Genomic DNA, 12,224 nt, shown 5'->3' with positions numbered 1-12,224 from the left:
GGACATGCTACAAAATTATCCACCTGTGTTTCTTCAAGTATGTCAATGACATAAAAGACAAAGACAGCAAATCTGTGCCAGACTGAAGCCAACTAACATAAACTTGGACATTATGCTAACTGAAATAAGCCAGGCATGGAAAGTCAAACTGCATGATTCACTTAGTTGTGGGAACTAAAAAAAATCTTGAAGAGTGGAATGGTGGGCTGGAGGCAGAGCAGCACAGTAGGGTGGACAGATGTTGGCCAAGGGCACTAAGTTTCAGTTAGACAGGAGGAGTGAGTCCTAGAGGTTGATTGCACAGCATAGAGAATATGGCCAATGACAACGTATGATATACTTGAAAATTGTTGAGATCTCAAATGCAAAAATTACAAAGCTATGAGGTAATAGATACGTTGACCACCTTGATCCAATCATGCCACAATATACACACAGAGCAAAATAACATTATATGCCATAAATATATTTAATCTTTAAATGTATTTAAAAATTCAGTCCATAGGAAGCATCCCATGCAAATATTCCAGAGAAAAGTTCCCCTCTAGCCCTGGTCCTGGCTTCAACTCCCTTCTTAAGAGATAGTGGGAGGGCAGTTTGTGAAATTTAAATAAAGTCTGTAGATGAGAAAATAGTATGTGGCAATGTTAAATTTCCTGATTCTGATCATTGTACCATGGTCCTTCAAGAGAATTTCCATTATTGTAGGAGACACTGGATTATTTTTGAGTTAAGGGGCCTGATGTCTTCCATTTACTCTCAAAGGACTCAGAGAAAAGCTAACAGTGGTTATAGATACAAAACCATCCATTTGCACACACAGACTGATGAAGCAAATGGAGCCAAGTGTGCATAACTGGTGGACGTAGGTGAAGGGCATATGGGAATTCTCTGCACGGCTGCAAACTGTGGGTAAGCCTGACGTTACTTCACAAAAGAAATATTAAAAGGAATTTATAGGTCTGCTTTAGAGATCTTCCAAGAAAACACACACCTCACTCAGACTTGAAGACTGGTGGTTCTTTGCCAACCGTTTTATTTTTTATTTTTTTGAAGCTCAACTCTTGGAAACCAATTCGAAAAGTAAGTTGATTTGCAGTAAAACAATGTTCTCATTTGAGAAAAATGGTTCAGATTGATTTGTGTATTATTCTTCCATTTTAGTGCTGATCATCAGACTTATATTCTTGATATCGCAATGCTTTAAAAAAGCATCAGAGAGGGGGACATTCACTCCCTTTTGGGAGGATGGAAAGAAAGAAAACTAAAGCCTAGAATGATCACTTCAAAACAAAGTTCAGAGTGGGCATATCATGTGTGATCAGGAAAGGATAAGGGAGCATTATTCCCTACGTCTGGTCATAAATATTAAGTGGGATGAACCCACTGCAGATGCCTGTTTCCTTGGAAACCCATTCAATGGAAAGTGCTGCAAAAATTAACATGTATTTTTTTTTCCCCTCTTAAAGGGCAGTCGCTTCTTTTACTTACAGAGTTTTGACCTTTAGTTTTCTATCTTAGGCTTATAATAAGAAGTTCTTTCCTGAGCTAGTCAAACAGAGCCCAATGCGTATCTTTTCATTAATTCGGAGGCTTGACTTAAAATAGTATGGCCTTTCTAGCTGAGCAATCTGGGACAATGATGGGTAGTGGGGTTACAGTCTGCCACTCAGAGCATATTGCCATCTAGACTAATAAACCATCAACCCACACACAATAATCCAACTCAAATGCCAAGTGATTTCATAACGTAGATAATTGAATTAAACAGTCGCACTTGCGGCACGGTCTACATTTTAAGAGGCAGTATTTTAATAAAGTCAGGTTTCTTGGGTAAGCCAATACTGACAAATGTCATGGGGCTAGAGTTTTACTGGAGGCAACAATAAAGGTAAGAACCAAACCATGCTCATCTGTACTAAATGCTCCCTGTGTGTCCTCTTAAGTGCTGGACAACATTCCTAAGATAGGATAGAGTGAGCCAGCCCTGTAACCCGAGTAGACTTGGGCTATCTGGATGGTTTATGATCAATATGTCATCCACGTATTCATTTAAATATGATTGGAACTGCTTTGTAGATTCAATCTGTGCTCAGGGTCATCCCCTGTCAAGCAAGGGCATTTGACATTTGTCTTCAGAGCACCCAGTCACACCTGTTGTACAGTCTACAACCTGCAATCTGTACAGTGCTACTTGGAAGTCCTGCTCCTTATTTTCTCTTTCTCCCATCTCCTCCTATCCTATCCTAGCCCTGATGATGGCCTCCTTCCATTCCCATGGATTCCTCTGCTTTTATTGGATCTCCATCAAGGAAAGAAGGAATCTTATCCAATCCATCCATTGGAAATACTAGTGACTTCATAAGACATCCAGCGAGGAAGTTTGCATCTTCAAAGACCACAGAGAAAGGGCAGTGGTACACTTACAGGCTTTCAGAGCAACTTGGAAGAGAGATTCTTGGGGAGGGAAAGGCTTTGAGTTCTAGTGGTCACCTACAATTTTTTTTTTTGTGAGGCTGACCCCCTCCCCAAAATAACTTCAATACAAAGTCAGTAGGGCAAATATCCACTTGTACTGGATTTTGTTCTGAAAACTACCTCTTGGCAGTGTCAAGGGATGGGGCTCTGGTATCTGTTCCCCTTTCATCCATGATATTCCTTTCTGCAGAAACTCGACTCCTGTCCATCTCCACTTAGTGGTTATTCTCGTGGGAGTATTTGGCACTCCTAATATCTCATCTGCTCGTCATATCTACTCATGCTTCATTATTACAGGGATAACTTCCATCTACTGAGCACTCACTGGGCTCTATGAAATCCTCGAAGAGCTTCCTTCTTTCCACAATGCTAGAAAAGAAGATTCCCCTGTTACAGATGAGAAAACTGATGCTGGAACAGGCCAAGTGACTCGCCCAAGGTTCAGTGGCTGGCAAGGGGCAGTACTGGAATATGATCCCGGGCTGTGGAAGCGAGTGGCTGTGGGTGGAACCCTGCTGCTCTCATCTTGGTGGTGGGGCTGCCCCGGGCCCTTTGACTGGTAGTAGATCTGTGTCCCTGTGATTCCAGATCCCTGAGGCTCTTAGGAGGGTCTCATCACAGAGCCATCTGACATTGGAGCCAGACTGCCTGAATTTGAATTCTAGTTCAGCTACTTCCTATTTTTGGTGATTTGTTATTTAAAGTTTTAAAAGAGGTTTTTTTTGTTTGTTTATTTTAAAATACACTTGGATTGTTGCTATGGCCTCTTTCAAGTGTTTATGCTTCCACTCCAGTGGTGATGTGATGTTTTGTTTTGCTTCTTTTTGTGGATCATTACATAGTCCTATACTCTCATTCAAGGTCAGAAAGGTCGGTAGAAACTGGAGGAGGGGGACACAAGGCTAAGGGCTTGTTTATATTCTAAGAACAGTTATCATTTATTTATTCTCTGCTTAGTAGAGACTAAATGCCTGTCACTCTGTTGAGTGCTTTACACATATTATCCCTTTTCTGTACAACAAATCTGAAAGCTGGATCTAATTAGCTCATTTAAAACAAGTGGGATGAGGGCCAGAGGGGTTAAAAAGTTGCCCTGAGCTGGTGAATAAAAGAGCAAGAAATCAACTAAACTATCTAACTGGGAAGCATACAATCTTACTATTAAAGAAAATCACGTTATTCAATAATACAGTTGTCTATGTAATTAATATTGGCATCTACCCTATACTTAAAAAAATTGTTCTAGTTAGTTAGTACATGACAGTCATGCATTTTGGTTCACTGTACACAAATGGAGCACGGGTTTCATTCCTCTGGTAGTATATGATGTAGAGTTGTACTGTATGTGCTGTCATACATGCACCTAGGTTAATGATGTCCATCTCAGTCCACCATCTTTCCTACCCCCATGTTCCCTCCCCGTGTACAGACAATGATATAGACTTTTAAAGCTATAGATGAGAACACATTATTCTAAATGCATGCTTGCTTATATTAAAGTATTCCCCAAACCACTTCCTTTTCAAAATAAGTTAATTTTTTTTTCTAGTGGATGCTTTAGATAGACCATAATTTAATAGAAATGTTCTCCCATGGTTAGACATTTAGATCACTCACAATTTATCGGCAACAAAAACCAAGGTGTAAATAACACCTCTGAACACATCTTTGTGCCCTTTTGTGAGTGTTTCTATGGGACAGGGCATTTCAAGAGAGATGGAAAAATTAGATCTGCATTTTAAGGTATGGTAGACACAGCTAAGTTGACATTGGAGAGCCATGGTGGCCCACCCATGGACTCCATGCTGCATCTCATGAAAACTGAAGTTGGATGATACAGAGCCTGGTATTTTTTGACGTTTGATTTCCTTTAACATTGTTCTCTTTCCAGTTTTTTCCTTCCTCTCCATGCTAGCCAACAGCTCTTCTTTCCTTTTTTGCCCTTCTATTTCTGTCTGCCCTGGTCTACTTATCAAGTCTCTCTGCCATATGCCAGAAGCTGGTAGAGAGCTCTTATTCTCCTGTTGATCACTAAAGGCTCACAGGATGCCCTTGAGGTACTTCAATCACTGCGCTTCTCAGCAGGGACTCAGACCCTGATATATGGTGAATAGGGGCAGGGTGGAGAGCCAAGATGGATGAAGCAGATGGTAGTGCTGGTGGAAGGGCTCAGGCTTTTTAATCCTCTACCTTCTGAAATACTCATTCGCCTGAAGATGTCCTTGTGTTTTTACTTAAGGACAAAGATAGCAATCAACTGCTGAAAACATGGACGTCTAACTTGAAGGATTGTAAGGCACACAAAGACTTGCATTTGTGTCTCCAATTTTTTAGAGCACTTTGTTATTTTGGTAAGTGAGAATTGTACATCATTTAAAATTGCCATCATCGATTTGATTCATTTTTTTTTCTCTTTATGAAGAGCTTGAGTTTATAGTCTGCCCCTTTGCTGACATAGATATTGTTTTAAAAAATTACTTTAACTTGTCTGACTGGGGACCTGGTTTAATAAATTATGGTACATCTACAAGCAAGAATAATCTATAGCCAATAAAAGTCAGGATTTACAAGGATATTTAATCATATGGGAAAATGTTCATGAGGTATTGTTAAGCATGCAAAGCTTAAAATTTAACCTTAAAAAGGTTAAAAATGGAATGCCTAATAGGACCTTGAGTTTGGGAAAAACAGATATGCAGAGCAAGGACCAAAATAAAATAAAAATTATAATAGTGCTTGTCCTTGGGGGATGGAATTACAACTTATTTTAAAAAATTATTTATGGGGCTGGGGTTGTGGCTTAGCGGTAGAGCGCTCGCCTCACACGTGCGAGGCCCTGGGTTCAATCCTCAGCACCACATAAATATAAATAAGTAAAATACAGATATGTGTTCAATTACAACTAAAAAATACATATTAAAAAATTATTTGTCATTTACAAATGTAGATTCTTTTTTTCTGCAAAGAACATGTAGGGCTTTCATAACGAGAGAACATAGCTTATTATTAAAACTATCTTGTTGATTTTCTTAGGCTTCCTGGCTATCTGAGACTCATTTTTAAAAATCTATCTTAAACACAGAGAGGATCTACAGAGAAATTTCAGTGAGCTCCCTAGATTGCTGGTATCCTTCTGATACTACCAGGGAGGTGGGCCAGTCCCTCCTTTCTTTCTCCCACTGGGTTTCAGTGTTTTAGGAAGGTCCCTCATTGACATCAAGGGCAAACCTCCGCACACGGGGGTCTGACCGTCTGGATTTGCCGGCACTGGTTAGGTCCAGCTCTGGGAGAGTCTGCCCATCTCTTTAGGGCCCACCCTTGTGGGACTGGTGGGACCCTGCGGTTCTAGGAGAGAAAGTTCAGGGGGGGCTTGAAAGGGTACAAGGGAGAAGCGTTGTAAAAATTCAGGGGAGGATAGGGCCCCACTCGAAATGTGGGATTCTCAGAAAGGCTCAAGTCCCAGAGAGATGCGTTACCAGGAGGAATGATGAAGCAGATCTTTTTAGCTGCAATTAAGGTGAGCCAGGTCTAAGGGAGAATGGAGCCCCTCAAGAGAGTCTGGGCGCATGAAGGAAGGGAAGAAAATGCACATTCCCAAAGTGCCCACGAGGTGGCAGACTCTTTCCTGTCCAGAGAATCCTCAAGCTCTTCCTGATACAGGGGTCTTAAGAGTCACAGGAGGGCCAAGCTCCTCTCTGGAGCTTGTAATACAGATTCTCATTCCTAACAAGTTGCAGGTGCTAGTGCCACTGATGGGTGGACCACACTTTGAACACTGAATACGTCATCTCAGATTCTGGGAATGGAGGAGGCGATCAACGGGTAGGATGTGGTCCTTCCTTGTGCAGGGAGATCAGCTCAAATTGTGACAAACTGCAAGGAGATGTGGCATGGAAACAGAGGGAGAGTGTGGGTGGGTAGAGGTGGAGTGGGGAAGGGAAGGGTGGTTGGCTTCTGGTTGGAATAGCCTCCGATACTAGAGTGGATTTGGATGGTGGGCTCTCATTCTAGTCAAATGTGTTAATTAGTAATGTGTTAATTAGTAAGACTTCGGCAGATAAAGAGCACAGGTAGCAAATTGAAATAAAAGCAGTATTCAGAGCAAAGTGAAAAAATAAATATTAGATACATACCAAAAATAAGACCAAAGGAAAAAAGTGCTATAATCATAAATCAATGGTTTGCAAACGATTTGAAATGAAAGACCATTAAAAAAAACCTGGTCTATTATGGACTAATACGTGGTTCTGCTGCATAAGACTTTTGCATAGCTCTGGCCATACATGACTGACCAACACCCAACTGCTCTGTACCCTGCTCACCAAGGTGAATCTACTGATGACGCGTTTGGATGTGGATGGCAATACTAAAAATGCTATAAGAGTTCCTAAAGCTCCCTCTTGGCTCTGTACTTACATCAGTGAAGAGTAGAAATCAACAATTTGCAAGAAGAGTGGCAGTCCACAAGTCACTCTCAGCCTGGCTGGGTTACTGGTTTGGGAGATGGGTTTATGCAACCTCAAGCAGTCAATTTATTATTTTGGATCCTATACCATAGACTTATCTTTTTGTGTTGGTCATGTCCATTTGGTTATTATCAGTTACATTCAGGGTCCTTGGAATGGGGTTAGTTGGGTGTCCTTTTGGCCCTACTACCATTTTTTTTTCATGCTTGGATATCAAGGGCAATATCCTGCACATAGTAGGCCCTCAATGAACACTGAAGAATGACTGCATGGAATAGCAGCCCAGGAATGAGATATCAAGGGTGCTCTGAGGTAGGACAGCCAGTCAGGAAATAAATGCCCAGCATAAACGGGCATCAAGTAGCACTTTCCCTGCACTGACTATGTAGATGCAGCAGATAATCAGAGCAGATGGAGGAAGGCCTAGTCCAAAGAGAAAAGACAGACGAATCACTTTGCTTTCCTGGCTTCTCTAGTGCATCACTAAATACAACACAAAAAAGATAAGTCTATGGTCTAGGATCCAAAATAATAAATGAACAAGGTTTAGTTTGTAAGATTCTTGGGCCATGATGATGTAGGTTTCTTGGTGGCCCTTTCATGGTGAACCAAGGCATTGCCTTGTGCCTCCAGAAACCACAGGAAATCCTGCCTTAGTAGTTTATTGATTACTACTAGAATCATGAAGATGCTCTTCAATCATTTAATTATATTTTCTTACTGAGTAATTCTCCCACTTTTAGTGAAAAGACGGAAAGAAACACCATGCCCCACCCCATACGCATCTGTCATTCTTCCCTTACTCCATTCCTTACTAGGCACACAGCACAGTTCAAGGAAGATATGTCATTCAACGATGCACAGCTAGTAATAATGCTTATAGGAATGAAGTCCGTTATTTGGAGAGTACTGTATGTCAGGTACTATGCCAAATGCTTCAACACTTTATCTTGTTTCATTGTACCAACAATCATGTGAGTAAGTTTACTCAAGGACAGAAAGTAGAAGGCTAGGATGCTAGCACCCATAATTTGAGAAATTTGTGATCTTAACTACTGTCCTTTACTTTGGGTCTTGTATCCAGAGACTATTTCCTTTGGCATTTTGCTTTTTTTTTTGCCTGACCCCAGAGCCCTATACCTTCCAGGCAAGTGTTTTGCCACAGAGCTGTATCCTCATACCTCTTAAAACAAATTTTTTTTTTTTGAGACAGATCCTGCTAAATTACCCAGGGTGCCTCAAACGTGGAAACCTCCTACCTCAACCTCCTGAGTAGCTGGGATTATAGGCAGGCCCAGTTCATCTTGCTTTCAAGGTACACTAACAGACCTGAAATATGTTACGTTGGGAACTCTAAATACCTACAGCCAAGGTTTCCCATAAATGATAGTGACATAGATGAACTCTATGAACAAATGAATGTGGATACCAGTTGTGAATGAATCAGATTGAGTTCATGAAGTCTTTAAATCACAAGGACACTACAGTACTGTGGATATTTCACTGTAAACCAAGGTCTGACGTAGTTTTAATGAAGCCTATACAATTCAAAGATATAATTTGGTCACCAATGCTGACTATATCTCAATTGTATCTGAAACAAATGTACACATGTGTGTGTAAGTGTGCACATCACATACACACACACACACAGTCCTAAGTCCTGACTCCTTTGAAAAACCTTATTTTTCCTTTTTCTAAGTATCCCTTACATTTTTTAAACCTCCTAATCAATACGAAGGACAATTCAAACCCAAACCTTTCCAAAAGGAACGTGTATAGTTTTGACTACACTGAACTAGAGCTCGTGACTATTTACTGTTATCTTTGGATAACTCTATTTTCAACTGAAGCAATCTGCATACTCAATTTCCCAGGTAAACTGGTAGCTACAAAGAGCTTTCAATATGTTTTCAGAAAAGCTAAAACCTTAGCTCTTTTACAGAAATGATAAATTGTGTACTTATGGGTAAGATAGGATAGTTGGCAGAAATCCCTTAATAGCTTTTATGGAGGAGTCTTTACAAATTTTCATTGTTATATATTGGTATACGATGGCAAGATTTTCAAACACACAATCTTTACGATGAGTAGTAATAATTAATAAACCAAAAGAACCTTATTATTATTTTTAAAAACCGACTAAATTGTAAAGAATAGGAAATCTCATGAACTTGGACATTTAGAGACACAAATTAATTTCTTGGACACTTAACGACACAAACTGATTTAAGAAGCAAAGGTTTTGGGGAGCCCTAAGACAATAAAGCGATCAGCACCAAGACATCTGTCAGGGTGGAGGCTACGTGAGGTAAAGAACAGCTAAATCTCATGCAATCAGGAACTTAGGCCAGTTTAACTATTTTTTTTGTCTTATGAGGTGACAACCTCCTAACACCATAATCTCTCTTTTCAGGATGATGACATAGGATTTAATGAGTAAAGGACAACAACTTAAAACCTCTCTATTGAGCACGAATCGTCTATTTAGGTTAAAGGCAGGCATCGAAATCCCGTTAGCCACTGGCACAACTGGGAAAAGAAACACACACACACGTGTGTGTACACACGCCCATACACACACTTCAAAGCAAACCTTTCCACATCCAACAGTCTGTTTCTACTCAGATCCAAAAAAACAGAATGAAAGTGCAAGATACCCACACTTCTGCTAATTAAAGCAATAGAAATGTCTTCTCCCCAAGTGTCCCAACACAACCTGAAATGGAACACGTGGATACGGTGCCCTGGAGGAAACGGAGACCGAGTATACAGTTACAGGGGAGATTCTTTCTCCTGTATAGAAATATGCAATAAATGTTTTCAAAAAGAAAAAAAAAACAAATAAGTCCAGTTACCTTTGCATTTCTTCTCTTCCGTCTGGAAGGTCTGGGCACTTGAGATGCTCTGGTCGTTCACATCCTCATGGTCCAGGTGGAATATGGAGCTGGTCCAAGTGGCTTGGATGAGATGTGGTGACGCCTGTTCATTTTTCAGGGTGCTGCGCCTCTCTGAATGGCTCTTCCTGTGTAGGCAGCCTTCGGACATTCCTACTAGCTTCCAGTCCTCCTCCCGGTCTGGACAGTGCTTCGGTTTGTCCCAGGCTGGAAGGCCATTTTCTAGGGGGTTGAAAAACAGGAGATGACAAGCTGTTGGCGGTGTGGAGGCTTTGCTGAGATGTGGAGTTCTGGAAGGCAAGCGGTTTCTCAGTTCTTTGGGGATGACCGTATTCACATGGACCTCCACTTGAAGGCAGTGACATGATGCGGAATTCGTCAGCTTTGGGCATCTGGCCACCATGGCTAGGTTGCCCGTCCAAGTAATGAACACTCCTGCTTATGCCCAGTGTCTAGGAGGACATGTGTTCCATCCTGGCACGGCTGTACTTTCACCCGTCCCCCTTCCACGGCAATGGCCCAAGAGGAAGTTTACACCCATTTATGTCACTGCTTACATGACCATTTGAGGTCTTGAGAATCAAATCAGGACTGGCCATGACCTTAGGTCAGATCCTCAGGACATAAAACATCCGGGACTCAGCCTTGTTTGACTTGGGTTTTATCACAGGCTGACCTGAGGGACACCTGGTTATTTAAATGAGAGGCACTCACGTGGCCACACTGAGAGTGACAACTCTGTTCTTGCCACCTTCTACCCCGATGGTTGGGGGAAGAAGGGAGGAGAAGGAGGAGGAGGAGGAGGAGGAGGAGGAGGAAAAAAAAAAGAACTAAATCTTTCAAATATAAAAGTTTTGAAAATGATTTCAATCTAGTCCCAAATTGGCAATGAGATCAGGTGAAATGAAACAGTTAGTACTTTAGCTGTTGCCTAATAACAGAACGATGAGCCCAAAATCTCTTTGGCAGCTGTACCGGGTGGTTAATTATTTATGTGTATTATATATTTTTTTCCTATTCAATTTGTAGGGACTTGAGGGTGTGCCCTCTAGAAAATGGAAAAAGATAGGATAATATATTAATCTTCCCTGGTTGCAATTTTTCTCTTTTCATATCTTTATATGGATATAAAATACAGAGCAAAAAGAAATAAGCAAATATGTGTATACATCTACGTTCGTACACAGATATATAATACATATATATATATATAAAATACATATTCAAAAGTACATATAAATCTGTATAGATTCACAGTTATATGTATGTTATATACCTGTGTGTATACACACACATATCTGTGGAGGGGTGTGAGTGTGTGTGTGTGTGTATGTATAAAATGCATATTTTAAAAATATAATCTATCTGGTCACCCAGACTTCTAGAAATTCTTAGGCTACTGTTTGTCAAAATTAGAAAAACTATAAAGAGTCTTCCTCTTAAAGTGGTCATACACGGGTGATTGAAAGACTGTAATTCACTCATGAATTTTCTTTTATGCTAAAGTTACCAAAAGATCCTAGATGCCTGTATCCCTGGTGCTTTTAGAGATAAGTCCATCTGACCTGTGCTCAGCCTAGGGAATTTTAACCTATCTTTCAAACATTTAAAAGGAATTCAAATTATTTAATAAAAGAGTAAAAAAGATGCTTAAGGTTTTCATAAGCACCTTCTTTTAAAATTTTATTTATTTATTTTTTTATGTGGTGCTGAGGATCGAACCCAGTACCTTACAAGTGCGAGGCAAGCGCTGTAACGCTGAGCTATAACCCCAGCCCTGCACCCTCTTTTTTTTTAAGGTATCTTTTTTTTTTTTTAGATATAAATGACAGTAAGGTATATTTTGACATATTATACCTACATGGAGTATAACTTTCCATTTTTGTGGTTGCATTGGAATAATACTCAGCCACAAAGATAAATGAAATTATGGCATTTGCTGGTAAGTGGATGGAACTGGAGACTGTCATGCTAAGTGAAATAAGCACTCTCACTTAATGCCACTAGATATCTTCAGCCGAGGTTGATCGGGTTAGCTTCTCTAAAAGTATCAGCTCCTCCTGGTCACTTTTGAAAGTTGTATTGGTACTTCTGAATTTTCATGTTGCTCTGAAAAAGTTCTGATGCCCAGGCACATTCTGCTTCTACACCAGGAGACATCCATGAACAACAACATCATCAACAACAACAACAAAGGCATAATCAGTGCCTGATTTTTTGGTTATAGTTAATGGAAATGCTATGGCTTGAAGTAGTTCATTTGGCTGGTAAGCAATGTCTTCTTTAAAAATGTCATACATCATGCTAACTGCTGGGTGTAATATTTAACCTTATTCAGAGAAGAGCTCTGAAAATTGACTTTAAGCAAAGGGCCGTGTGAGGC

At 40.4% G+C, this 12,224-nt stretch overlaps 1 protein-coding gene across 7 annotated transcripts in view; it reads right to left on the bottom strand.

Annotated features, from left to right (window-relative positions):
* Thrb (thyroid hormone receptor beta) overlaps window positions 1-12,224 on the bottom strand; it is a 369,155-nt gene that overhangs the window by 62,677 nt on the left and 294,254 nt on the right. For 4 of the 7 annotated variants that reach the window (XM_078038291.1, XM_078038289.1, XM_078038290.1 and 1 more), the window contains one exon: window positions 9,803-10,063. The exons of 1 other annotated variant lie outside the window; for it this stretch is intronic. In XM_078038291.1, coding sequence (XP_077894417.1) covers window positions 9,803-10,063 — 261 coding nt within the window. Of the gene's footprint in view, window positions 1-9,802; window positions 10,430-12,224 lie in introns of those variants that run through there. 2 more of the 7 variants (XM_078038288.1, XM_078038287.1) reach the window with 2 other exon arrangements.

The sequence above is a fragment of the Ictidomys tridecemlineatus genome, chromosome 2 (genome assembly GCF_052094955.1).
Source record: "Ictidomys tridecemlineatus isolate mIctTri1 chromosome 2, mIctTri1.hap1, whole genome shotgun sequence".
NCBI lineage: Eukaryota > Metazoa > Chordata > Mammalia > Rodentia > Sciuridae > Ictidomys > Ictidomys tridecemlineatus.
This window is presented reverse-complemented; position numbering and strand designations above follow the sequence as displayed.